Below are 26,691 nucleotides of genomic sequence, written 5' to 3'. Positions count from 1 at the left end.
CAGCCCCTCAAATTTCTTTCTCTCCCGCTGCCAAACATACCCCTTCCTCAACTCACCTATGGCTGGGGGCTCGTCTCTCTCTACCGCGGCCCCACGTGCGCGCGCGCTCGCGTGCTCTGCCCCGGAAGTGCTCGCGGCGCAAGGCCGGAAGTGCGCAGGCAGTGCTCGCGGCGGCGGCGACGGCGGCGGGAGGTTCGGTTGTCGCCCGTTGGCCGCGCGGCGCCGCGCTCGGCGGCCGCCATTGCAGGTCAGGCCGCGGGCGGGGGTCGCGGGAGGCCGCGGGGATTGAGGGCTGAGCCTGGGTTGGGGGTGAGGGTGCGAGGGAGCGGGAAGCTAGGGAGCTGGGGCCGGGTGGGGCGCGCGGCTCGAGGAGAAGAATGGCGAGCCGAGGGGCGGGGAGCGCGGGCGGGGGAGGGGCGGCCGGGAAGGGGGAGGGGAGCAGAGAGAGCCGCGGAGAGGTGGGGGCGAGCCCAGAGGAGCCCCCGGGGTGGGAGGGCCGGGAATTGTGGGGGAAGGGAGCGGTGTAGAGACGGAAGGCGGAGGGAAGGAAGGGAGCGAGCGGGGCGGAGCGAGAGAAGGGCGGAAAGGGTGGCCGAGCGCGGGCGGAGGACGGAGAAGGGGGCGGCGCGGGCCGGAACCTCGAGGTACGTGCGGGAAGGGGTTCTTCCCCGGGTGGGGAGGGAGTCCAGCACGTGAGGCTTGCGGGAGCGGGGTAGAACTGGAACCCAGGAAGTAGCGGGCATATCAGAAAGCGGACTGGGAGGGGGGGTAGGACTATGAGGTTTGTTCGAGGGGACATTTTTAAGTCGCGGTGGGGGGGGGGGGAAGCTGCTGGTAGAGGTAATTGGGAGGGCGGTTGCAAGAAAGAGTGCTCCAGGTTCTTTGTAGGCGGAGTGAGAGACTGGGGAAGAGTGGGGTGGGGTCCTGGAGTAGCTAAGCACTTCAGATTGAAGAAGGAACAGGGCAAGATCTGGAGAATGAGGGTGGTAGAAGGACGTGTAAAGAGAAATCTTTGGGAGGAGGGTGGACAGTTTGGAAGATCACTCCAGTGAGGGGTGTGGAGGAATGCAGTTTAAAGAATACTTTCCTTGGGAGGTAGGAGAAAGGGTTAATTAGGTTGATAGGAGATCCCACCGAAAGTCTGGGGGTGAACTGGAGGGGGTTGGGGAAGAGAGGGAAAGCGGATCGAGAAGTCCCAGAAAGTGGGCGGGACTAGACGTAGGAAGTGTTTGTAACTGAAGGGATGGGAGGGGGTCAGGGGTGAGGGAGGAGAAAGTGGGAGCCGGTTGGGGGGGAGAATCCCGGATAGTGTAAATCTTCAAGCAGGGCTAGAAAGGATGGGCTTTGGGGTAGATAGGGGGTTATAGTAAGAGGAGGAAGGGCTCAGATGGGGCTGCAGAGTAGCAGAAGATGGAGAAAACTGGAGTAACTCAGATCGACTGAAGCCATCTTTTTCACCCATTGTCTACAAATACCAGTAACTGATTCCCTCCATCATGGGAATCCTAAAATGTGATGGGAAAGTACCACGTGTATGCATAGTATCCACACATGTTTTTGAATACACTCTTCACTAATGAAAAGTTTGGAAGCATTCATTTCCACCCACCCTCCATAGCCCCTCTTTGGAGGGGAACAAGCTTCTCATTTAGAAACCGAATTTTAGCGGTTAATGACATAAGCCTGTCAAGAGACAAGATTTTCCCTTTGAAACTTAGACCATCTCCTTCAGTCACAAACCACAATGACACTGTTAATAAAAATAACCTGCATTCATATATGACAACTTCCTGAATTGTTGGTTTAATGGAAAGGCACATAGAGAAATAGTGATCTTTAGAGGAAAAAAAAAAAAAACCCTTTCAGAACTTAATCCTTGAAGCAGTTTGGTGAACCTTGACTGTCCTGTTTGAATTGTTCTCACATTATGTAAACTTGGTTTTACTCTGATAACCTGCTGCTTTTCTGGATGTTTTAGTCCACTGTAAACAATAATTATACAGTATAGTATTAAGACATTATTTTGGACATATACTAAGAAAATGTCACATTCCTCCCCACGTAATAAATAGTTTGACCCTAAAGGCATACCACGTCTTAGTCACTGTTCTGAGGATTTTACATTCATAACCTCATTAAATTTTCACAACAATCCTTTGGGATAGGTTCTTTCTTATGCCCCATTTGTTGGTGGGGAAACTGAAACTTACAAAGTTAGATTACTCCCATGTCATATATAGGGTAAGTGACAGAATCCAGGTCCGACAACTTGAGTTCTCACAGCATTTCTAAACAAAGAACATTCCTGGGACTAAATAAAAGTTTGGTAAATGATAAGTGTTGGCCTAGCAATTTGAAAACACTTTGTGTCATGGATTTAGTTTTTTTAAATAAAAAATAAAAATTTTTATATTGAGAACTGTAAAGTTTAAGCCTTTATTCTCTATTTAAAAAAAAACAACATACAAGATGCATTGAAAGGTGTAATGAAAATTTGTAAAATACTACTTAGCTCTAGTAAAACTTAATTTATAATTCCCCTTGAGTCCCCTTATTTGGGTAAAAACCGTATGTTCTGTTAAATCTATACCACACTTTGTTCTACCACTTTGTATTTTGGGCGCAGTTATCATTATGAGGCTCATTGCTCGTTCATTTTCAGTTCTCTGTAAGACAGCAGTAATATTTTAAAACAGTTTAACAACTCAGAAAGCAAAGTATAAGAAACGCAGTGACAAAGAATGTACTCTCTTCTTTTGGCTCATTTTGCCTTCTAAATTTTGAATCCTGGAGGTGACATTGAGTAGATCTCTAGAGATTTCAAAAATCTAAATTTCAGCAATTGAATATGATAAAAAGGCTTGTTTTCAACTATCTACCCCACAGATGTAATAGCTGCTTTGGCTGCAAGTTGTGTAGGTTACTTACTTGGTGTGTTGTAGACATGAGAAAGGCTAATATCTGTAAAACACTCAGAAGTGATATAGATGTACTGTATTCAAGGGGCTGTGGGAGAGGACTGCTGGAGAGGCCATATTGTGGAAGCATTAAGGTTCACATCCCAGCTCTACCGCTTACTAGCTGCGTGACCAGTTACTTAACCTTTAGTTTCTCTGAGCATGTTTCTTCATCTATAAAATGGGAATAAGTGTGTACATCATTAGGGTTGTTTTCATAGTTAAATGAGAAAATCAGATAAGTGTCCACAAAAGTTTAGCTATGGGAGAAATTAAGCTTTTTATATCATAATGCCTGGATTTTTTTTTCCTCTTAAACTGTGTTTGCACTCTGATTTTTCAGGTTTTTAGTAATAACTTTACCAGTAATTAAGTTCAAATAGAGGTAGAAGTCAAATGATAGTTCTAAATAAGGTACATCCCAGATTGGTCTGGTTCTAGTTAAATCTTTTGAATTTTGGGTAGCGATCCATTTTAGCTCCAGATTGGTTTTAAGAATGCTGGTTCCTTTGCTGTGCTGTAGTTTGTTCAGGGGTCTCGAAATTATCTGGACCACTGTTCCTGAGAAACAATAGTGTGTTGATTTTACCCAGGATCTCCAGACTAGCTTCACATCTGAAGACTGGGGATGATCTGGGGCAAGCCATTTCTAGAAATTTTTAAGCCCCACAAAGGGCTTTTTTTTTTTTTAAGGGAAAAAATTAGAGTTAATTAGAATGTATAAAGTGCTTTTAAAATTTCTTTTATAGAGCTAAAGTCACTTGACTAAGCTAGGAATACAGAATTATGTATTGTTTATTTAGCTATATGAAGGCCCAGAAAAATTAAGCAGAAAAAAATACCCCTTTGTTGAGATGTGGGAGTTGGGGGGGGGGGTCAAAATAATTCATTTCAGGGGAAAGAGGTTGGGTTTTCTCCTCACTTTGCCATCTCTTCAGGTCCACACTCTAGCTGTAGCCTATGAGGCTCCACTCTGAAGTACAGTGAATTAAACATCTTTTAAAAAGTGAATCACAAAATTCTCCTTGGCTCTACAGTTACACATATTGTCAACTTAGAATTATTATTCTTAAACCAAAATAAGTTAGTTGGTCCTAGCCAGATCTGGGATTAAACTCAATACTGTTGAGAGAGAGGTGGCAAACAAGCCCTTCCATTGACTCCTTTTAGTTTCATGATTTGCTAGAGTGTATTCTTCAGGCTGTGTCTTTAAATGTTGTTTTTGATAAATCTGCAATTTCTACACAGTGTTTTAAAACAAACATGTAGAAATTGTTCTAGTTGTCTTTATTGCTGGAATTAGTTGAAACTGAAGACTCAGAAATTTTTGTTTTGTTCTACAGGAAATATTTATTGTAATGTTACATCTATTATTACTAATAGGATTTGGTTTGCATTATACTTCTTCACTTCTTCATTTTCCTACTACCTGCCTATTGTTAAGGGTATAATAGGGACAGATTGGGCTGCATGTTCTCAGATCCTTTTTAGACAACTCCACATTAAGTGAAATACACATTCCCTGTTGCCTCCGTCAAGTGTGTCCTCAGTGAAGTACCAGGTAGATCTGCCTGCTCTGACCCTGAGAACAGTTGCAGACAGGAGTAATCTCAAGGAGCAAGAGAAGGAAGGAATAATAAAATTCAGGTAATGGGCTATTTAAAAACATTTTTTTAAATGTTTATTTTGAGAGAGTGTGTAGGTGAGGGGCAGAGAAGGAGGGAGAGAGAGAATCCCAAGAGAATCTCTATCTGCGCAGAGCCTGACTCGGGGCTTGATCCCACGAACCTCCAGATCATGACCTGAGCCAAAATTAAGAGTGTGATGCTCAACTGACCGAGCTACCCAGAGGCCCCCAATTTTTTTTTTTTTTTTTTTAATTTGAGAAAATGCGAGGGTGGGGGGGAGAGAGAGAGAAAGAGAGAAAGAATCTTAAGCAGGCTTCATGCTCAGCACAGAGCCAATGGGCTCGATCCCACAACCCTGGGAGGATGACCTCAGCCAAAAATCAAGAGTCCAACTGAACCACGCAGGCACTCTGATAGGCTATTTTAAAGTCTAATTTTAAGGGGCACTTGGGTGGCTTAGTTAAGAGTCCAACTCTTGTTGGCTCAGGTCATGATCTCACAGTTCCGTGGGTTTGAGCCCTACATTGGGCTCTGTGCTGGCAGAATGGAGTTCTTTTTCTCCCCGTTTCTGTCCCTTCCCTGCTCACACTGTCTCTGTCTCTCTCAAAAATAAATGAATTTTTTTAAAGAGTAGAATTTTAAAATTTGCTAAAGGAATGCCCTCTCCTACATTTCTTACTACCTTGGTAAATACATCCTTGTGTACATAAATGTAGTCAGGCCAGTCTATAGGTTCCTATGAGCTAGACTTCTGTAAGTAGGAATGAACTTCATTCCTGTTCACATCTGCAGCATCCCAGTAGGACTAGCACAAATTTTTACCAGCCTGACTAGGTACAGAAGCAGGATGGTGAAGATGGTGGAGCTGTAGGCCAGGGAATTTTTATTTTCAGGAGCATTGCTGGATGTCTGCCAGTGTCAGGAGATCTTCTGAGGCAGGGCTTCCTACATAGTGGGTAAAGCTGCGTGTGCTCTCAAGTACCAGGGATTAGTACGCAGGTACAGGTATTCCAGCCCAGCTATCAGGCATCTATTTTCCTTTGCCCACTTAGGCCACTGTTGTCAATTCCTGTTCTAACAGGAAACTTTCCGGGAAATGTGGGATACACGTAAAATATTTCTGTAGCCCATATGTACTTGTCTCAGACATGCTTCCAGAGGCCTTAAAGATTGATTTCCTTCCTTGCCGTGGTCTTCCTAGAACCTGTGTATCTGTGTGAACACGTAATTGTTTCTCAAAGTACCTGTATTTTGTTATAAATATACCCATCAAGTAATATGTAGTGTGTTATCAGTCATCAAAAGCTTAGTTATAAGAAGCCTTTAATCTGTATGCGTTTATTAACCTTTAGAAACCTTCCAACTTCAGTTTCTAGTTACTAAGTCTTTTTTGATTCATGGCTAAAGTATACCTACCATTCTCTAAATTACAGTCACAATTATAGTGTGGAAATACTGATTTATTTTTTTCCTTCTCTAAAAAACTAGCTATTTATCTTAAAGCATTTGTGCATATATGTGGTCTTCAGAGTAGGCTAATGAGTCAGATTATTTGGATGCTAGCCCCATAGTCATTAAGTGACTTGTGTATGATGACACAGTGAAGAGTTTCTACACTTATAGGCTGGAACCTGACTTTAGGTCTTCTGATTTTAAATTGTAATCCTTTCTCCTTCAGGAAACCTTAGAAAAATTTTAACAGTTCTTTTGGTTATTCTGGGTGGTAGTGGTAGGGCCTCCTTATCTTGTCACAAGACGTTTGCCCTTGAGCCTGGTGTATTTATTCTCAAGCAGTGCCACAACTGGTGCTACTGCGGAAGGTCTGTCTTACTCAGAGATTCCTTGATTCCCCCTTGCCCTTCTAACCAGCTCTTCCACGTATGCAGTGCCTGCCTGATGCTTTGGTGCCTTTTCATTCTCACCGATACTTGGTTTTCTCCTTTGGGAGCATATTGATTAGGATGGGTGTAGCATAAAGTCACGAGGCCTAGGTTCTTATGTGTGAAAAGCATCTGATTCGTAATACAAATTCAGTAAATATTAGCTACTGTTTATATCTGAATTTAAGACCAGTGAATTGACTGACCTTATGTTCCCAAAGTGTTTGGTGCTCAAGAGTAGAGGTTCTGCTGTCCTGGAAGGCTTTTGGCAACATACTTTTCCCTGAAGATCCAAAATGAAGGTCAACATACCAGTGAAGAAACCTGTTTAACTTTTTAATCTGGTGTTTGCACGTGCTTGTTTCAGCAGCACATAAATTAATCTGTTGTTTGCTAACCTTGAGCACAATTACACCTATTAACCAGCCGTACTGCAACTGGTAAACACTAGACTACTAACTTTCCGCTAAGTTCTAGCAATTCATTGGAAGGACTTATACAGAACCCGTAGTTTAAGTTCTCCCTATCCCCCTAACCCCCCAGGAATGCATCCTTTCTAGAAAGACAAGTGAAGATAGTGGTTTCAGGCAAAAATGCATTTTAACCCATTCTTTTAGAGTACCACAAACTTGCCACCAGGTGGTACTGTTGTATAAAAGGAAAGTTGATGGAGTATCAGGGTATTTTAGTATCAAAGTGAAAGATGGTCAAGGCGTATGATGAGAGTCATGTTAGAAATCAGCTTACCATTCACTAAAGTTGTCTGAAGGACTTTTCGTTTCTTGGCTTTTGTTAAAGAAGGTCTTTTGAACCTTGAAACATAACCAAAGTGTTAGACATGAAGTGTATATCATCACCAAAGGAAAATGTAGAATCTAAATGAATTCTTTAATTTCTTAAGAAACATGCAGACTAGGGGTGCCTCAGTCTGACTTCAAGTGTCCGACTTTGGCTCAGGTCAGGATCTTGTGTTCATGAGTTTGAGCCCTGCACCGGGCAGGCTCTCTGCTGTCAGCACAGAGCCCACTTTGGATCCTATCTCCCTCTCTCTGCCCCTCTCCCACTCACTCTCTGTCTCTCAAAAATAAAAATTAAAAAAGAACAGAAAATAGAACATCCTTGAGAAAGGCAAGTTAGCATAGTGGTCAGCAGTGTGGGCTCTAGTGTATGTTTGGGTTCAAATTCTGGCTCTTTGACTAATAAATATGTGACCTTGAACACAAGTATAATACGTGTTAACTTTCCACACTATTGTTGACCTTTGGTGGTCTTAAGCAATGTTACATGTACGTGTCAACTCAAAAAGATTTACATCTTAAAAGAGTTGTTAGGGGAATGAAATAAAATTTGTCTAAAGCACTTAGAAAAATGCCTCACATATAGTACGTGATATATGTAAGCTATCATTATTATTGTCCTAAATTTTTTTTTCCTCTACAGCTTGTTTTCAGTTGCTTTTTAAAGACGGAAAGCTCATGGTGCAAATTGTTATCTCCAGGTGAGTACATTTTGAGACTTCTTTTGTTTAGCTTGAATGATTAGGGTTCTGTAGGTTTGACATTTTCCTGAAAGAATTGGGGTTCTCAGGTGCATCTTGCACACGTCCTTGCATTTCAGTCTCTAGTTCAGTGCCTGGCACTGCCTAATTTCCCAAGAACTTATGCTCAACAAAGTTCTTTTGGGCCTTGAATGGTGGTGTAGGACACTATTCATCCTTCACCCCTCAAAAATATTGTAACCGCCAGCCCTTTGCTTGCAGTGCTGGGGCTGGAGGCCTGGCAGAATGGGTGCTGATGGAGCTACAGGGGGAGATCGAGGCTCGCTACAGCACTGGATTAGCTGGAAACCTCCTGGGAGACCTACATTACACCACTGAGGTGAGGGGACTTTTCTTTCCCTGCCTAATGCCTCAGGAAAGCAAGCTACACCAAGGTGGTGCTCCCAGGACCCAGAGTGAGGACTGCCCTCAGGTTTGTTATTCGAGGTCTAGCTAATCTAATGTATCTGCTTGTTCTCCCCCAACCCCTGCAATAGCAGGGAAATTTAGCTTTGGGGAAGCTGGAAAAGTCACTGTTCTAAAAAGTGGAAATTCTCTTACCTGGGGTTAGAAAGAGTAAAAAGGGCATGAGGGTGGTTGCCTCGTGTGGCTCTTCAATATTGTTAGAGCCAAACCAGGGAGTGGAGGTGCCAGCATTGCCTTCCAAGAGCATCTCTAGAAGGCACCTGAGTGTTATGACCTTGCCCTGAACCTTAGGCGTTTCGTTCTTGTTCTGCTAAAGGGAATCCCTGTGCTGATCGTGGGGCATCATATCCTGTATGGAAAAATCATCCACCTGGAGAAACCTTTTGCCGTCCTTGTCAAACACACTCCTGGGGAGCAGGACTGTGATGAGCTTGGCTGCAAGACTGGCACCCGGTACCTGGTGACAGCACTCATCAAAAACAAGATCCTTTTCAAAACTCGCCCCAAGCCCATTATCACCAACGTCCCCAAGAAAGTATGAAAGAACCCCGGATTTTCCCTAGAGAGCGGCCAACTCCTTGGACTCGTGCTCAGTTGCCACCTCGAGGACGACTCGACGGTTCCTTGGGACCACAGGGGGGTCCTGTCCTAAACACAGGTCACCCGCTGGGCATGAACTCTGATCCCTTCCTTATGGCAACTGGTTCTCTTGGTGGAAATCTGGCCCCATTTCCAAGGAACCCATCGCCTTTTCCAACTTCATCAGGCTCATTGGCTTCAAATCCAGCACCTTTCCCTGCTGGTGCTCGTGACCCAGGCATGGCTTCTTTTCCAAGAGGGATGAATCCCACTGGCACAGGTGCAGTTTCTTTCCCAAGGCCTGGTGGCCTCTTGGGCCCAGGCCCAGGCCCAGGCCCAGGCCCATCTCTAAACCCAAGGGCAGGGGCTCTACCAGGCCCAGGGCCTCTGTCTAATCCAAGGTTAGGGGGTCTCCCGGGGCCAGGTCCTATGTCCAACCCAAGGGCAGGTGGTCTCCTGGGAACAGGTCCTGACCCCAGAAGTGGCGGCCCCATGGGCCCTGGGTCTGGGCCCAACCTGAGAGCAGGTGTCCTGTTGCCTTCTGGGAATGGTCCTCCTAATCCTAGGCCTGTTGGCCTGGGACCAGGACCCAGTCCCAATCTGAGATCAGGCTTCGTTGGTACAAACCCTGCCCCGAGATCAGGTATGTTTCCAGGCCCTGGCCTTGGGCCCAACCCAAGAGCAAATAGCCTGGGCCCAGGCCTTGGGCCCAACCCAAGGGCAGGTGGCCTGGGACCAGGCCCAAATCTGGACACCAGAGCAGGTGGCCTCCTGGGCACGGGATCTGGTCTTAACTTAAGGATGGCTGGACCTCAAGGCCTAGATCTTGCCCCCATTTTAAGAGCAGCAGGTCTATTAGGAGCAAATTCAGCTGCTTTCTCACAGGCTTCTGGAAACATGGGCACAAGCCCATCCTCTATGGCAAGAGTACCTGGCCCCATGGGCCCAAACTCGGGTCCTGGTTCTCGGGGAATTGGCCTTCCAGGGCCAAATCCATCTCCCATGTCCAGAGCTCCTGGCCCCATAGGCCCTAATTCAGCTCATTTTTCAAGGCCAGCTGGGCCCATGGGAGTAAATGCCAGTCCCTTTCCAAGGGGGACCGGTTCAGGGGGGCTGAATCCAGCTGCCTTTTCTCAGTCTTCTGGCACATTGGCTTCAAATCCAGCTACCTTCCAGAGGTCTGCTGGCCTCCAGGGCTCAAGTCCAGCAATTTTCCCAAGAACCTCTGGGCCACTAGGCCCCAACCCAGCTAACTTCCCAAGGGCCAGTGGCTTGCAGGGCCCAAGTCCTGCTGCCTTCCCAAGGTCTACTGGCCCATTAGGCCCTGGTCAGGTTACTTTCCCCAGGTCAGCTCCTGGGCCCCTGGGCTCTTCTCCAGCAGGCCCTGTGGGCATCAACCCAGCTCCTTTTGCAAGGCCAACTGGGACCCTGGGTCTAAACCCAGCTTCCTTTCCAAGGATGAATGGCCCTGTGAGCAAGACTTTGGTCCCATTTCCTAGAGTGGGGAACCTCCCTGGCACAAACCCAGCTGCTTTCCCCAGACCAGGGGGTCCTATGGCTGCAATGTACCCAAATGGAATGTTACCCCCTTAAACACTTTTCTCTCCAGGACCACTCTGGTTTCCAGGCACCGTGGTTCTGGGCAGGAGCTGTGTTTTAGGTAAAAGGGTAGATCTGGAGCTACAGTCTGAAGTACCATAGCTGGGGCTCAAGTTCAAATGAGCCATCTTTTTCCTCCGCTTCTTTCTTGACTGAAGGCGAAATGTTACTTGTGAGAGATGGACTACCGCAGGTGGGAATGATCCTGACCTTGAGAGAAAGGATCTCCAGCCCTCCAGAAGCCTGCTGTGCTTTTGTCCCACAGCTTTCTGCCCCTTGTTTCTTACTAGTTTCTTGAATTGTTCTTGTGGACTTTTCCTCAGGGATACATTGGCCTGCAGGTCCCAATTCATATGTAGTCCTCTGCTCACCACTGGAGAATCAGCTCACTGCTCTCTAGAACTGTTGCAATGGTGAACGGACCATGCTTCAGCAGCTCTGCCCTGGGCAGCTTGGACCTGGTCATCCTCTACTGCCATACCTTTCCCTGAGGGCTTGAACACAGAACAGGGAGGTGGGCAACCACTTCAAAGACCCACCAAATACAATTTTGCTTGATTAACTGGGCCTGCAGCTTCCTTCTCCTGGGACTCAGAGGAGGCCAGAATCAAGGCTCCACCGCTCACCTAATTCCCTCTCCACTAGTACTCCCGATCAAAGAACCTCAAAATTTAAACTGACGTCAATGGGAATATGGGAACTGGGGTAGGGGGTGGGGGGGATGAAGGGGAGAAATCACTGTGCTTCGTTCAGCCTGAGGTGAAAGGATGGTTGGTGTTTTTCCTGCATTGTATCTTTTCTTACTGTTTCTTTAATAAATGGGATGAGAGGGCTGCCAATGTCACTCCATTGAGTTACCTGTTTCCACAGGAAAGGTATTTTACCCAGTGCTTTTCATTGTTATAGACTGGCCACAGTCCTGTATTATCTGCCAGATAAAATGCTGTCACTCAAGGAGGAAATAGTGACCTTTACCTTAGCCAGGACTCCCTTGTCTGCCAGTGATTTCACCAGAGACCTTGCCCACCTTCAACAAAAGTTGGGCCGTTGTAGGTGTGCAGTTAACAGTAAGGTGGGCCTGCTGTATTCCCCAGGTCCAGAGGCAGCTGTGAACACTTACCTGTTTTGAGTTCCACTGCAACTACCTTGACAAAACCATTTCTATCTCAAGTACCTCTTTGGAAATGGAATAAACCAGTTTAAGGAGGAAGTAGTCCAGAGATAACCAGCATTATGTGAGAATCTTTATTTTGACAAGTGCAGTATAAAATTTTGACCTGAAAAGTAAAAAACAAAAACAACAAAAAAAAGTAAAAATAAATATGTTTACAAATTATTGTAGAAAGAATACAAAAGGCTTAAAATTCTCAACGAGGAAAAACCAAAATGTGTCCAGTTGTATATAAAGGCTCTTCCCTTGCAAGAAACGGGGATAAAGCTGAAGACCCAGTTTGGTTTCGCTGCTGAAAAATGTACAAAATAACTTAGAAAAACCAGTCGAGGTCAAACGTTGTGAGCCCACTACTTGTACCTGCCTACCCTTGTTCTGAGCAAAGTTGAAAACCACAGTGCAAGGCAGAGCTGATGGTAGGACAACCAGTTCTCCATCTGGAAATCCATCCGACATTAACCTTCAAGTAAAAGCTGAAGAAAAACAAGCCCTTAGTTAAGTGTGAGCTCTGCAGTTGGCTGGCTGACCGGATTTCCTCCATTGTAGTGCTCAAAATAGTTTACTTGGCCAGCAAAAACACGCAAGAGCCTGGAACAACCGCCTTTAGCAAATGCCTGCTGCCTCTTCCCAGCCTTCATGGGTTGGACCCAACACCGGCCAGCAATCTTCTCAGAAGCTCGAGGTCTGTGTGATGTAGCGATGTTGGTTGCACCTGGAAAACCCTTGCGTTCATGGGAGATGAAGGAAAGCACCAGGGTTTGCCAATCTGTGGCTCAGAGCACACTTTGTTCCTGCGTAGGAAGCACCTGGGCACACTAGAGTCTTGCCCCTTCAACTCCTGTCAACTTCAGTGCTGGTTCTGAGGGGCTAGCAGGCCCTGCTAAGAATGGACATTCGGAGAGCACAAGTACACCTGCAAGCAAGCAACCCCTAAGTCAAAGGCTTAGTCAAGATTCCCAGTTTCAAACTCAAGAGCTGAGAATTGTCTGTGGATTGCAAATGTCTAGAAAATGCTTTCCCTCGCTTCCCCCCCCCCCCCAAAAGGGCAGAGAAATAAAAGCTTCAAGGGGCGTGAGAGAGAAAACAAGAACCTTAGGATTTAGGAACCAATTCCATCTCCGAGTTTGGTTTCTGGAAAGAAGCAAATGCAATAATGACTATCCACAACTTGGCTGTAAGAATCTCCTTGAGAAGCCACTGAAGAGAATGGACAGTTTCAGACCAGCTTGGATTGGAGGCTTCACTTAGGGAACGCTGAAAAGGTTTTCACTGGACATGATTGTCAAGATCTGTAGCCTGAAAGTCATGCACGCTTAGCCAGCTGCTAAGGAATCTGTATAAGCACTTGCAAGGTTGTGGCTAATTTGGTCAGAGGCTCCTAATCATTTTTCCCCCCACCTGCTGAGGACAGGGTTGCTTATTGCAGAGGGGCTATGAGAGTCCAGACTCTGCCTCAGTTGCTAACTTGAAAAACTTACCAAATGAGAAGGAAGGTGGACTAGGTGACTTGGTGCATCACCTTGAAGAAAGCCAAGTGGAGGCTGTCTTAGACTCAGAGCTGAGTTTGAGAGAGGAATTCAGGAGTGTGCAGGATCAGGTACCCAAGCCCTCACTTCTTTTCTGAGCATGTTGGGGTTTAATCTTCCTGGTAGATGACCAAAACCTTTCCTCTCCCCAGCAGAGATCACAGACAAGCTCATCTAGATGTCGGGCAGTTTTCAGGTGAGCTACATTCAGCCTAAGGCCCCCATATAGGCAATGGCCTTTAGCACAACCACCAATCTTTGTTCCTCCTGGCAAACTTTCATTTTTAACATCTATGTATATATACATACACACTTAAAAGGAGTTCAGTGCTAACTCTCTGCTAGTTTGGCTCATCCTTGGGATGTTGAGATGTGGAATGGAGTATGTCATGTAATAAAGCACCATTCCTGGACCCTGTTTTCTGATGCCCAAAGATCAGGCTTCTGGGCCTTGTATCAGGCACAATCTTATTGCATTGATAGCTAGATTTGGGGGTGAGGGTGGGGGACACATACTAGCCAACCCAGATCACTCAAATTCTCCCACCACCTCTGGTTGTGTTCAGATGGGCTAAGAGAACCCCTTCCCACAGGCTGTCATTGCTCACTTACCTATCAGAAGTTGCCACTGATTGGAACTAATTGTCTTAGCACACTTCTGGGTTGCGTTTGGATCCCGGGGCAGGAAGTGGAATCTTTCCCAGAGGCCATGACACACGCAGAGGCCAACAGACAGGCGGCATGAAAACAGGTCGCCCCCTGAGCTGGAAAGGTGTTGCCTCTAAGCAGAACTGCCCCAGGCCATAGTACAGTCACCATTCTTTGCACTTCAGATTTGTCCTTTGGACCATTGACGAACTAAAACAGCACTCCCTCCTCCCTCCCACCCCATCTTTTCTCTTCCATTCCCCTTCCCTCCCTTACCCATTGCACTTTTCCCACTCTGCTTGGGGGCCATGTCACACCTCAGCATAAGCTAAGCTGTACTGCTCTGGCTTCTTCCCACATCGCCGGGCGATGATGGCCAGATACAACATGAGGAGGGCTACCCAGTAGCAGCCATACAGGATGGCCCCAGAGACCAGGAAGGCTAGCTCTGTCTCACTGAACAGATCCTGGCAATACGCTGTGTAGGCCAGTCCCCCTAGAAGGACTGCCACCCAGATGGACACAGGGATGAGGCCAATGAAGTTCACCACGATGGTTTTTCGGCCAGAGGTGCCCCAGCCAGACTTGTTGATGGTAGCAATGGCAAAGATCTTGGCCGGCAGGAGGCTGGACATATACAGAAGGGAATAGAGGGACATGAAGATCATTTCTGCATTGCCCCGAAGGAAGCAGGCATAGGTAGCCTTGATAATGCCCACCAGCTGCACCGTCAGCAGGAAGAGGAGAATATTCCAGATGCGACCTCTGTAGAAAAGCTGTATGACTGTGGCAATGAGGAAGAAGGGGAAGAAACCTGTGACCACTGATTCGTAGGTCATCCAGAGGTGGTGCTTATGGAACCACAGAGAGTTGTAGAGCCACTCTCGGAAGTAAGACTTGCTCCAGCGGGTCTGCTGGTTGAGCCACCGGAGGTACTTGGTGGGAGTCTCTGTGAGGCACTTGGAACGTGCTGTATACTTAGTCCGGTAGCCGAGGCTCAGGACTCGGTTGGTGAGGTGGCGGTCATCTCCGAAGCTGCACTTGCTGCCCAGGAACTTCTGATGGTACCAGTCCTCCAGGAATTGCTGGAGGAGGCTGTTGCGGTACATGCCCAAAGGCCCACTAATACACTGCACGCAGCCGAAGTAGGACTGGCAGGCCCGCTCCACGTTGAAGGCCATCCAGTACCGCACACTGCTCAGGAAGGAGATCCACGAGTCATACTTGTTGAGGATCTGCAAGGGAACCGGAGATGCTGGGCCTCCTCACCTGAGGACTTGAGCCCCAGGAGACAGAAAGCAGAAACCATGAAGCCTCCTTACCCTGAGTTCTGAATCCCATCGCTCAAACTCCTGGCCATCAGTCCTAACCCAGCCAAAGCTAGAAAACCTGAGGCTCGGAGGAGCCAACCACACCCAGTCACTCTCACTGTGGTGTGCACTGACTGGCCCAGTGAAGTTGCTCTAATAGTGAAAGCCACCTTCCATCTCAGCAAACAACCTGGATGGTGGCAGAGAGAAGGGCTTGAAGATGCAGCTCATCACCCCAGCCCCCTATCCTGACCCTTCTGCACTCGGAAAGCTTCTCAGGAAGACTTGGTGTGTTACCAGCAGTACCCTCTGGAGGAAGATGTGGCCCCTTATTCTTAACCATACTGCCCTGTTCTTAACCATTCAGGGCAACTTCCTGAAGAACAAGGGTTTTCTGAAGGGTCCAACTTTGGAGGCGCTTGCTGCGCGAGTGCCCCAAAAAAGCAGCACCCTCCGTGATCAGTAGCCTCAGGATACTGAGCCCCTCCCAGCAGCATAGGCTCTCTACATACCTTTAGTGATTTCCTTTTTCCTCAGGTTGAAAAAGAGCAGGATAGGGATGGGGTAGGTAGCAAGTGAGTTCTTTGATACTAGTGAAAACTGTCAAAGAAGAACCCTCCCCCCTACACACTTCCAAAATACTAGACATTCAAGACGCTCATTTTCCAGGCGTATTCACTGCATTAGGAAGAAGAGTCTAGGCCCTACCCCCCAGGAGTCCCTAATTACTTCTTACTTGTACATCTCCTCCAACTCCCCCTACTTGGGGGTCCTCCTCCAGGACTCGAAGCATCTCGATGGTGCAGGCTGGATCCAGCACGGTGTCAGAGTCGCACACCTGTAGAGGGAGGAGTGCATTATCAGCCCATTTTGACCTCAGGCCTATGCACACCACATGCTGCACACTGCTGCAGGGACATAGCCGCCTCTCCTAGGATTCACTTCCAGTTACCAGCAAAGAGATCTATGCTAAATGCAAGAGGTGCGGCGAATAACAAAAAGAAGGAAAAGGAGACTTTAGATACCAGGTTTGACAGCCACTGGGCTGAGAGACAAACCCGGGAGACTTGGTGCCAGGCCTGGAAAGGGAGAAGGGCTTAGCACTGGGCAAGTTTTTAGCTTCTACAGAGACAGGCTCCACAAAAATGGTCGCCAGACATTTCCCTGGAGTTCCTGGGAAAAAAGGAGGAACACATTATTGAAATCAGATGACAGTACAGTAGCTAGGCCAGGGCAGGCAGACCCTCCACATTAGGCCAAGAAATGGCTCTTGCCAGAGGCTACTGCCCGAAGCGCTCTCCTAGGATTCTTAACGAGGTCTTCCCAGTTTCAGCCTCTGGTACCAGTTTTGGACAACCTACAGCCCAAGAGCAGGATGCATCTACCCAGTCATAGGCCCCCCACTAATAGGGCTGCGAGGCCTTCTGTGCTCCTTTGGCCAAGTCTCTGAGGTCAGGGCGCGGTATGTTCAAGGGCTGCCCTCACCTGCATTCTTCTCTGGGAAGCAGGAGCTGGAGTCTGGCGCCTGACACCACTTGGCCATCCTGACACGACACCTGGACTTTATATACTCTGGATGAGCGTGGAGGCTGGCAGCTGCTGCCTCCAACCAGGGCCTAGATCAAATCCTGCCCACTTGTCCACATCCCCTGGGGAGAACTCATGGTCTGATTCTAACAGGTGGCTCCATTAGTAGTTGAATCTGAGCTATGAACTCTCACCCAGGTGGCTGACTCCTTGTCTATTTTCTAGAAAATTACACAGAGCCCAGATAACCACTGGCAGAACAACAGAGCAAAGAGCAATACCCACAGATGAGCCTATACTCGGCTTTCCAAAAGCCTAAAATCCTTTTACTAAAGTTGCTAATCCTGCGGGAAGGGGGCTGCCCTCCCACCCCGTGCCCCGACCCTGCTGGAAGACGTGCTGGCTACAGGCCAGCAGCTAAAGGTGGAGGGGGATCCAGGCAGAGCCATCACACCTGCTCCCTCCTACCTCCTCACCAACCTCGTGCTGGACTCCCAGCACTTCCTGAACTTTACAGGCCAAGTTTTCCAGGACTGCCCATCTCAAGACCACTTCCTCCCCTGACCCTAACCCATTCTTCATGCTGCTCAGCTTCCTTCACTCCAGGGAGGTCTTTCGAGCAGAGCAGGGTTAGAGTAGTTAGAGCTCCTGCCTGCCTGGGTTTCCCCCTGGCTGAGGCAGGGCCGTCTCCCTCGGGGAAAGACCCACCAGTAGAAGGGCTGTTGGAAGACAGGCTGGAATCCACCAAACGTGACTGAAGCCCAAGCTGCCCCAGGCAGTGAGCCCAGAGCCATAAAGGGAAAGGCTGGCTCAGGTGTGTGAGCCTATTCGCTGATCCACCAGAACACACAAGTAATGGTCAGTAAAGGAAGATGTGTGGCAGGTCTGGGGAAATTCTGTGCTTCAAGGGAGCAGATGACCATGTCCCTGTGGTTTGAGCATGTGCCAGGTCTCAAGGGCTTTTCCTGTGTCCTCTGAGTCTCCAGGAAAGCTTTAGAGGCCCCTTGACTCTAGATGAACTACAGAATCAAATGCCTCAACAGCCCTCCCTACAAGGCCGTGGAGGTCCTTGGGCCTAGGAAGACAGAAAGAAGTCAAGGTACCAACTCATTTGAGGATGCAAGTTTCAAAAAAAGCCAAAGCCAAAATGTCTGTGGCAAGCTAGTTTTAGGTGGGTACAGTACAGAACATTTCAATATCAGGGTCCTCAACGTGCTGTCACCAACATTGGGTTGGTACATAGGTGGGCTACCACGACAGGCGCTATTTATTCTGGCATGTGCAGAGAAGGAATGCAACAGAGAAACGGACGGTGTGGATGCTGGACCAAAAATCTGGGGTTCTGGGTGCAGTTTCTACTTGGTACCAACATGTGTGTGGTTTCAGTCAGTTCTTTCTACATTTTGTTACTTGAGAATCGAAGCTATGTAATCAGCCTAATAAAATTTTCAGGCTAATGTCAATGACAGTTTTGACCAGAAGCTAGACTCAATCTGTTCAGGATCCCGACCTGCCGAGACTACTGAAGGACTAAGCTGGGGGGTGACTCACTGCCGTGTCTCTCCATCTCACAAATGCAAATCTGACACGGGGTAGAGAAGGACCCTTTGGCCCATAACTAAAACAATACTTGAGTGCTTTGGAGCATGATTTATTTTACTCTTCACCACACCTTATGGAGAGACTCATCTCCGTGTTACCGGTGGCAAGGCAGTACAGCACAATGGGTAAGGGCAGACTTGAGACAGACTGCCTAGGTTCAAATCCTATCTTTGCACCTTAGTGCTGTGTGAGATTGGGCAAGTTACTTACCCTCTCTGTGCTTCAGGTTCACCTTCTATGAGTGGAAATAATAGTAGTACTTATCCTCTAGGAATACTAGGAGGATTAAAAGAATGGTCTCTGAAGCTCCTGCAATGGTGTGTGGTATGCAGTAAATGCCGCACGCCGATCTGCTCTTCTTAGTAGTGGGATACCAGTCCAGAGACCCGCCCAAAGTCACAGAGCTAAGTAACAGAAGAACCAGGATCCCATCCCAGGTCTTTCTGACCCCAGGACTGCTGTTCCGAGCAGCAGCTGTCTTGTTGCCCTTCTGAAGCGCAGAGGAGGGGTGTGCTCAACACAAGAGACCTAAACTGGACCTAACCTCCCTGGACAGTATAGGCCCAGCTGGCCGGACACACCCCCATGTCTGCATGCTTCTGGGAAGGCACGCTTACCTGGATGTAGTCCACTGAATCACCAAGAGCCTTGAAAGCCGTGTACATGACCTCTCGCTTGCCTCCCCACTTCTGCATGATGCAGGAGAAGGTGCTGGTTCTCACCACATTCCGCACACGGTCCATGCCCTCCTGCAGGCTGGCCTCGGTCTCCCCTTCACCTGCCTCATGGAAGTTGCTGCGCCACACAAAGAAGCCAGCTTGCTCAGTGCCGCCTAGCACCTCGTGGAAGATGTCCAGCATGTAGGCGTCCTCCTGGCGATTGCCATCCACCACCATGACCACCTTGAGGTCAGGGAAGGCGATGCGCTGGGCGGAGCGCAGGCACTTGCGCAAATAGTCGGGGTCCTCCTGGTATGCTGCGATGCACAGTGCCACCGAGCGGCGCAACGGGGAGGCGAGTTTCAGCGGCCGGCCCGCCCGCCGCATGCGCCGGTGCTCCAGGAAGGCAAACAGGCTCTGGATGAGCAGGTGCAGGCCCAGGATGGCACCGTAAAGGCCAAAGGACAGGTAGTGCTTCTCTGTGTGAATGAACTGGTAGCCTGTCACGTAAGCCGCCAGGATGCCACCCAGCACTGCCAGGGCAAACAGGCTGGTGCCCACCACACGCAGGGCTGTCGTCAGCTGCACCGGCATCTGGTGGGAGGAGGGAGGTGTGGAGTCAGGCAGAAGGCAGCATTTCTAGTCCATGGGAGTGGGGGTGTTTTCTCTGGGCCTGGCCCAGAAGAGGGGAAATGATCCAGTAATAAAAACCACTGCCACTGACTGCGCATGACTAAGACTGTTTGTACAACTCGGTAGTCAAACTACTGGGGTTCAAATCCCAGCTCTGTCACTGTCTGTGTGACTGTGTTCTGCCCCTTAGTTAACTCATCTGTAAAGCGTGGACTACAGCTCTACCTTGTAGCATCTTTAAGGGTTAAATGGATTACATATGTAAAGCATTTAGAGTAGCATTTATTATTGTTAGACAAACCAAAGCCAGAAAGAGCTAGGTGATCCGCACCTGGTGGATGGCGGTCCTGGGGTGTGCATGACCCAAAGCTCTCCTAGGCAAGCTTCAGTTGGGGGGAACCTGAGGCCAGAGGCAGCTCTGAGCACATGAGAGGCCCAGGGAGAGCAAAGAGGAGGATGGCCAGGGAGGTAGCCAGTGGCCAAGAGGTTCTACCTGCCCTGTACCCACTAGGGAGCTGCACAGTGGGAGGGGAAGCAAAGCACAAGCACCAATGAGGCCCATGAAAAAGTAGGAGAGGCAAAGAGGAGAAAGAGCAGGAAACATAAAGAGGTGGAGGAGGCAGCTTCCCTTTCTTCAAACAGCAAAATCAGACAAAGTTCCCCCTGTGTTCTCTCCTTTCTCACCTTTTTCTCATTTACTTGAGAGGCAGGAAAGAAAGGGAAAGCAACCAGGGAAAAGCAGACAAGGACGAAAAGGAAATGAGAGTTGGGGTGTGGACAGCTCTCCTGGAAGCCCAGCAGTCAGGGCGTCGGAGGGAACTGCAGCCACCACTGCAGCAGCCTGGGAGGGGAGGGGGGGCGGCCTGGGAAGCCCCATCCACTCGGTCCTAGTGCCCGCACGGAATCTCTGTGCTCAGCCACAGGCCCTGCCACTCCTGGAGATGCTGACAGGTTTGGTCTGCACTAAGTCAGGGCTCCCAGTAGCGCCCTGTTGGGAACAGCTGTGTTTTAATGAAAAGAGCCTAGGACTCAGCACTGGAAGACTTGTGCTTGAGACACAGCTCAACCGCCTCCTGGCTGCCTGACCTTGCCCAAGTTGTCTGAGACTTGGTGTCCCCCCCCTAAGAAGGGGTTCTAATGATTTCTGGCTCCCTAGGTCTCAGGTAAACAATTTGCCTGAAATTAGAAGCACTTCCAGCCCTGATGGACTATCCAAGTGGGGAGGCCGGGGAAGTGGGGAGGGTCTGATGAGGACAGCTCCCCCACTCCATTCATACCCAGGCCTCCTCCCCATCTACTCTTTGCCACCAGCCTCATCTGGAGGATCCCATTTCCAACACCACCCACCCGCCACAGACAACGGGGTCTCACTTCCAACCTTCTCCAACTCTGGATCTTATTGGGACCAACCCCTGAGCCCCACTCCCAACACAAATGCACCTTCTTGCCAGGGGAACAGTGTCTGTTCCCTTACCACCTGCCACATAGGACGGGTAAGGAGCACACAGTCACTGCCTAAATCAGTCTGAGATTCAGGCACCAACAGCATTCCAGCAGCTGCGGTCCGGAAAGTGCTGTTGGCAGCCTCGCCTCCTCGGGAAGCGCGGGCTCCAGGCGCTCTGCCCCGCCATCCCTGGGAGCCTGCTTCCTCTGCAGGACTCCCAGTCTTCCCTGCCCCCCACCCCCACCCCGCCGCCATGCGCCTGCTGCCCAGGGGAACCCCGGGGCTGCACCTACTCCAGAAGGGTCCCCGTCGCCCTCTAGACTTTACATGCCAGAGGGGCGCCTCTGGGCACCGCCGCCCACCTGCGCCGCAGGAAAGGGCAGGGGGCGCCGAGGCCAGCCCAGCAACCTGCCGGGTGCTGGCGCCCCGCCTCGGTGCAATGCCGGAGGCGGTGCCCACCAGGTTAATGCAGCCGGGAAGGCACTCGCCAGGCTTCTCACCCCCGCCTGAGCCTCGCCTTCTGGCACAGGCGGCGCCGGCCACACCCACGTGCCGGTTTCCCACGACTCAGCGGGGAAGGAACGGAAAACCCAAAAAATCAGTCGGACCAGGCCCCGCTCATCTCCTCTGGGCCCCAGTTACCTTGGCAAAGTGTGCCTGCAGACAAAGGCAGCATCTCCGATGTCGCCGGCCCCTTCCTTTCCCGGGCAGGACCCCCAACCCCGCACACGAATTGGAGGCACTACCCTGACACCCCTACCCCACCGAGGGCCAATAAGGTTCCACAGCCAAAGACCCCACGAGCAATCAGGTGCTGGTGCGGTCTCTGGAAGGGGCGCCCCTGCCCAGACAGGGGGCCGTGCCAACCCAAGCGGGCGAAGGGTAGCCTAGATCGCCTCTCATCCACCCCCATTTCGCTCAGAGGGGATCCGCCAGAGCTCGGTCCCCCTAGTATAATGCGCACCCGGCTTCAAGGACACGAGGTTGGGGGGAGCTCCCTAGAACACTTCTCCCCCACACACACCAGATGACGGAAGGAGAAAATCCTCAGCCAAGGACGCACGCCGCCAATCTACACCCGAAACTTTGCGGGGCTGCCAGTGTGCAGCCTCTCCAGCTGACAGGTGTGCCCTGCTACGAGGCCCACGCTCGGCGGGATGGAAACTTGTGCGCGGGGCTGGGGCTCTTTCCCTTGCGCCTGGCCGGCCGTCCACCCCCCACCCCACCCCCCGCCCCTCCGAGCCTGCTAGGAAAAGGGAGGCCGGGCCCAAGGATACACGCGGCCGTGGCCCGGCTGACCCGCAGGGACCAAGGCGCTGGGCATTTCGGTGCTGGACAGGTGCGAACCCCCAGGGTGGAGTGGGGGAGGGAGAGACTCCAACCAGCCTCGTGCCCCGCACCGTCGTCCGCCCCCTAATCCATTCACAAAACAGGAGCCGCAAGGGAGGAAGGGAGGAGAGGCTGGAGGAAGAGAGGATGGAGGAAGAATGGGAGGAGGGGTCAGTGGGGAGGGGGCTGCAGGAACCACCGCCCGGGAGCCTGGAGATACTGCAGCCCTCAGCCGGCCTGCCGGCGCCGGACGCGGCGCCCGCACGGCGGGGGAAGCCGGTGGGGGTCCGCCGTGCTCGGCAAGCGGCACCCCTGGAGCCCGGCGCAGCCCCCGCGCGGCGCGGCGCGGCCCGCCCCTCCGGTGTGGCCGGCTGGCCGGGCCCGCGCTCACCGTGCCGCCGGCTGCCCGCGCTCCGGTACTCAGCAGGCCCGCGGCGGCTCCATGCCCCTCCTCCTGCTCCTCGCCGCCGCCGCGCCTCGCTCCCCGGTGCACCGCCGCCGCTGCGCGCTCCGACTGACGAGCGCCGGCCCCACGGAGCCGCCTTTAAGTACCGAGCGCGCACCCGCCGGGAGAGGCGCCCTCCTCCGGCCCCAGGGCCGGGAAAGTTGGAAAGAGTGGGAGGGCTCCCCCAGAGGGCCGCGAGGAGCACCCCCTTCTTAGCTCAGTCGGAGAGGGCTACACGCCGCCGGTGCTCGGCGGGACGCGGGGTCCCCCGTGCACGCGGCTCCAGATTCGGTCTCTGCGCCCTGGTAAGGTGGGTTCCCCCAAGGCAGCCAGAGGCGGAGCTCCTCCGCGCTCGCCTCCGGACCAGCTGCCCAGGAGGAGGCGGTCATTGTGCTCAACCTAGAACCTGAAGCGTTAACTTTCAATATAACCCCTAGCGACTTCCAAAACTGTTAACTCTCCGTCCCCCCTCCCCCGCGCCCCGCTAAGCCTCAAAATCTACTCACTCTGCAAACCCGCGGAGGCGATGGAAATCTTCCTGCGGTTGCGGCACGCGGAGAGGTTGTTCGTTGTATAGGGTACTCCCTAAAACCAAGACAGTAGAACCTTCCTGCCCGCAAAAAAAAAAAAAAAAAAAAAAAAAAGAGGCAGAGGCGCAGAAGAGAATAATTGTCAAATATAAAAAGACTGTTCAAAGAAGGTGTTAACAATTGTGACAAGCTTAGCTTTGAATTCCGCAGTGGGGCGCTGATGACTTTAAGGGTTTGCAAAAGCTCCAAATGGTTTTGCAGGAACCTTGGAAGTTCCGGTGTCTTAAAGCCAAAACCAATTCCTCCTCCCCCTTTTTTTTACACTTTTATTTCCGACATCCATAACCTCCTAAAATTCCCAGCTGACCTTATAGCCAGTGTTTTTCAGGTTCCTTAAAAGCTGGTGCTAGACTTGGATGAGATGGAGTGGGGTCAGGGAGAGGTGAGGAATTGTTAGGAGAGGAAGTTTAGAACCAGCCAAATTAGAACCCTATTTCCAAATCTCGGAAAAACTTGAAGAGAAATTATAATTAAAGACTAGTAAAAAATGAATTTACGTGTCCTCCAAACACACCCGAGATAATTTCTATCGCTTCTTCCCAACCTGCAACACATTTATAGGAACCTGAGTTGCAGTCTACAAGCTGCTCCTGCCCACCCTAGGCTCTAGGCCACAGAACTCATTGCTGGGTCCCACAAGCAAACAAAGACCCCTGGCAAAGACACCTACTCCACCCACTCCCATCGTGCATTACAGAAATCAGATCATTTCACACTTTGGCTTGAGAAAATCATCACAAATATGCTATATGGTTTAAATATTCTTTTTTGTGTGTTTTAAAAACTAGTATTAAGGGGCGCCGGGGTAGCTCAGTCGGGTAACTGCTGGACTGGATTCCAGCTCAGATCGTGATCTGATGATCCGTTAGATTGAGCCCTGCAGTGGGCTCTGTGCTGACAGCACGGAGCCTGCTTCAGATTGTCTCTCTCCCTCTCTCTCTGCCCGCCCCCCAAATGTAAACATTAAAAAAAAAAAAAAAAAAAAAAACTAGTATTGAATCCACAATGGGAATGTGTTTTGAAACTTGAGACAGGACCTAAGAAGAGCTAATATGCAGGTGGAGAGAGAAGCCTCTGGTTAAGAGGAAGGCTTTGGAGTCCGTCCTGCCACTAGCTGCAAGGCCCTAGCCTTCTGGGTCTGCCTCCCAGAAATGGGATTGAGTATCTACTTAACAGGGTTGTTACAAAATTGAAGAATGGGCTGAAAGCAGAGGCTCAGTGAAAGTTAACTCCAGTTATCCTCCACCAGAGACCAGCATCTGTTTGCAAATGCCGTGGATTCTACAGGCTCATTCCTCCAGGATGTGATACTTGTGACCGGAAATTCAGAGACCAGTGTTAATGAAAAAATGCCTTGTCTCAAATGCATTATGGACTCCCAGAGCCCCAGGCCATCTCCTCCACATTCAGGGGCATCATCACAGAGCCTGGAGTTGCCAGAGACTGAAAGAGCTATCTGATCCTACCTCCCACCCCAATTTGCAACCTGCAACATTTTAGATCAGGGAATACAAACAGGGGCTGGGTGGGGAAAAAAATGAGTGTATCTGCCTGGGGGGAGTGAATATCCCATTTAAAGATATCCCAGTAAGGAGAAGGGCGCAGGCGCTCTGTTTTCAAGAGAAATCTGAAATCCAGATTTTTATGGGAAATCTCCTAATTTTTAAGTGTTAGCAACTAATTCAAATTTTGAAAGAAAAAAAAAGAAGAAAACACTCCACAGGCCAGGCAAAATGTGTCTGTGAGTCATATACAGCCAACTGGCTGCTTGTAAGTGACCTGTTTAGAAGCTGAAGGAATGGAACAGCCAGTTTGGAAAGATCTGTCTGCCCTCAACGCAACAGCAGCATGACTTCTCTGGGAGCAAGTTTCCTGGGGATGTTCCAGGATGGTCTCATGCCTAGTTAATTTCTAAGGCTTCAAATTTGCCCCACAGGCTTATTGCCTATCTCACTCAGTTGGCTCCAGGGAGTTTTATAGTTGGTGGGCTAGTCCATTAAAAACTCCTAAATGAACAGCAGGTCCAGATGCAACATCATGAGAACAGTAAACATTCTGCCCATACCAGTTGGCTTGGCCCCCTGAATGGCTTCCCATAAGAAGCAAATTCTCTTTTTCTAATCTGCAGGGCCAGCGACCCTGTGTCACCAGGCAGCAAGTAGGGTCTCTACCTTTGTGGGCAGCCTATGCCAGAGAGGATTTGACTGTAATTAAGATCCAGTTTGTGGTGCCCTATTTGCATTCAGCTCATCAAGGGCAAGAGGGGGGATCTTTAAGGGGCTGATACAATAAAGCTCAAGTTTATCTCTGCTTACCACTGGGGATTTAAGAATAGGACTAATTCCACACCTAATTATTTAAACGCGTGAATTCAGATGTTGTTGAAATGGCTTTTACACGGGTTCCAAAGGATAAGCCTCTTCATTCGGCTCAGTAGTAGAAAATGTGTGCTGTATTTCAACATTCACTTAACAAACACTGAAGACCAGCTCTGAGAAGAGAACGATGCTTTGACACCAGAAAATCTCAGGCTGGTCCCTGCCATCTAGACACTTATCCATTTTGAAGACAAATACACTTCAAAAATGGTCATCATACAAGACAGTTTATATAATTAGATGTTGATAAGAGAATCCAACTAGAAGAGTTTGAGGATTTCAGGAAAGAGATCTCAGGGAGCTGGAATAGGCTGAGCAGAGTTTCATGGAGAACTTGAGATGACTGTGCAGAAAGTCAGGAACATTCTAGATGGGAAGAGTAGCTTAAGAACAGAGCAGGTAGAAGAATGGATGAGGTGTGTTTGAAGGGCAGTGAAGAAAGGCCTGGATGAAACAAGCCATTTACACTGAAGGGGCACCTGGCTTGGCTCAGTCAGTGGAGTGTGCAACTCTTGATCTTGTGTTGTGAGTTCGAGCCCCACATTGGGTGTATAGATTATTTAAAAAAAAAATAAAATCTTGGGGCGCCTGGGTGGCTCAGTCGGTTAAGCATCCAACTTCGGCTCATGTCATGATCTTGCGGTTCGTGGATTCAAGCCCCACGTCAGGCTATGTGCTGACAGTTCAGAGCCTAGAGCCTGCTTCGGATTCTGTGTCTCCCTCTCCCTCTCCCTGCCCACCCCCCGCTCCCCGCCACCGCTTGTGTTCTCCCTCTCTCTCTCAAAAATATATAAGTAAGCATTTAGAGAATTTTTAAAATACC

The 26,691-nt window shown here is 49.7% G+C and overlaps 4 protein-coding genes across 8 annotated transcripts in view; 2 read left to right on the top strand and 2 right to left on the bottom strand.

Annotated features, from left to right (window-relative positions):
• The window catches only part of UTP4 (UTP4 small subunit processome component), a 31,416-nt gene extending 31,252 nt beyond the window's left edge, over positions 1 to 164 (bottom strand). Inside the window, exon 1 of one of the 2 annotated variants that reach the window (XM_045443304.1) lies at positions 57 to 164. The gene's annotated coding sequence lies outside the window, so the exon portion shown is untranslated. The remainder of the gene's footprint in view (positions 1 to 56) is intronic. The other variant, XM_045443303.1, reaches the window with a different exon arrangement.
• CHTF8 (chromosome transmission fidelity factor 8) lies at positions 141 to 11,450 on the top strand. Of its 2 annotated transcripts, none has more exons than XM_045443311.1 (4): positions 141 to 247; positions 7,906 to 7,963; positions 8,225 to 8,342; positions 8,745 to 11,450. In XM_045443311.1, exons 2-4 carry the CDS (start codon positions 7,941 to 7,943, stop codon positions 8,967 to 8,969), a joined length of 366 nt encoding a protein of 121 aa, XP_045299267.1. In that variant the 5' UTR covers positions 141 to 247; positions 7,906 to 7,940; the 3' UTR covers positions 8,970 to 11,450. The 2 variants fall into 2 exon arrangements, with proteins under 2 accessions (XP_045299267.1, XP_045299266.1); XM_045443310.1 differs by lacking the exon at positions 141 to 247 and adding an exon at positions 555 to 644.
• On the top strand, positions 8,966 to 11,450 carry DERPC (DERPC proline and glycine rich nuclear protein). Its single transcript, XM_045443309.1, has one exon. The coding sequence runs from the start codon at positions 8,966 to 8,968 to the stop codon at positions 10,598 to 10,600; it is 1,635 nt and encodes a 544-aa protein (XP_045299265.1). The 3' UTR covers positions 10,601 to 11,450.
• Positions 10,993 to 23,511, bottom strand: HAS3 (hyaluronan synthase 3). 3 transcript variants are annotated; one of them, XM_045443306.1, is made up of 4 exons: positions 23,407 to 23,511; positions 19,008 to 19,643; positions 15,998 to 16,099; positions 14,237 to 15,186 (listed from the first exon to the last, which is right to left on the bottom strand). In XM_045443306.1, the coding sequence occupies exons 2-4, from the start codon at positions 19,641 to 19,643 to the stop codon at positions 14,263 to 14,265; spliced, it is 1,662 nt and encodes a 553-aa protein (XP_045299262.1). In that variant the 5' UTR covers positions 23,407 to 23,511; the 3' UTR covers positions 14,237 to 14,262. The 3 variants fall into 3 exon arrangements, with proteins under 3 accessions (XP_045299263.1, XP_045299262.1, XP_045299261.1); XM_045443305.1 differs by lacking the exon at positions 23,407 to 23,511 and adding an exon at positions 22,847 to 23,356; XM_045443307.1 differs by lacking the exons at positions 14,237 to 15,186; positions 23,407 to 23,511 and adding an exon at positions 10,993 to 11,100 and having other exon boundaries at positions 19,008 to 21,326.
• Between the last annotated feature and the right edge of the window lie 3,180 nt (positions 23,512 to 26,691).

This window comes from Leopardus geoffroyi, chromosome E2 (genome assembly GCF_018350155.1).
Source record: "Leopardus geoffroyi isolate Oge1 chromosome E2, O.geoffroyi_Oge1_pat1.0, whole genome shotgun sequence".
NCBI classification, from domain to species: Eukaryota; Metazoa; Chordata; class Mammalia; order Carnivora; family Felidae; genus Leopardus; species Leopardus geoffroyi.
The sequence above is the reverse complement of the archived record's forward strand: the minus strand, read 5'-3'. Positions and strand labels throughout refer to the sequence as shown.

What these genes read in the sequence shown, in the direction of transcription:
- HAS3 (XM_045443306.1), bottom strand. Translation starts at nt 19,643, where the DNA reads ATGCCGGTGCAGCTGACGACAGCCCTGCGTGTGGTGGGCACCAGCCTG. An exon ending in ATTCAGTGGACTACATCCAG is followed by an intron (nt 16,100 to 19,007) that starts GTAAGCGTGCCT and finishes CTCCCTCTACAG; the next exon opens with GTGTGCGACTCTGACACCGT. An exon ending in GAGTTGGAGGAGATGTACAA is followed by an intron (nt 15,187 to 15,997) that starts GTAAGAAGTAAT and finishes GTTCCCTTGCAG; the next exon opens with ATCCTCAACAAGTATGACTC.
- CHTF8 (XM_045443311.1), top strand. Translation starts at nt 7,941, where the DNA reads ATGGTGCAAATTGTTATCTCCAG. An exon ending in GTGCAAATTGTTATCTCCAG is followed by an intron (nt 7,964 to 8,224) that starts GTGAGTACATTT and finishes CTTTGCTTGCAG; the next exon opens with TGCTGGGGCTGGAGGCCTGG. An exon ending in ACCTACATTACACCACTGAG is followed by an intron (nt 8,343 to 8,744) that starts GTGAGGGGACTT and finishes GTTCTGCTAAAG; the next exon opens with GGAATCCCTGTGCTGATCGT.
- DERPC (XM_045443309.1), top strand. Translation starts at nt 8,966, where the DNA reads ATGAAAGAACCCCGGATTTTCCCTAGAGAGCGGCCAACTCCTTGGACT.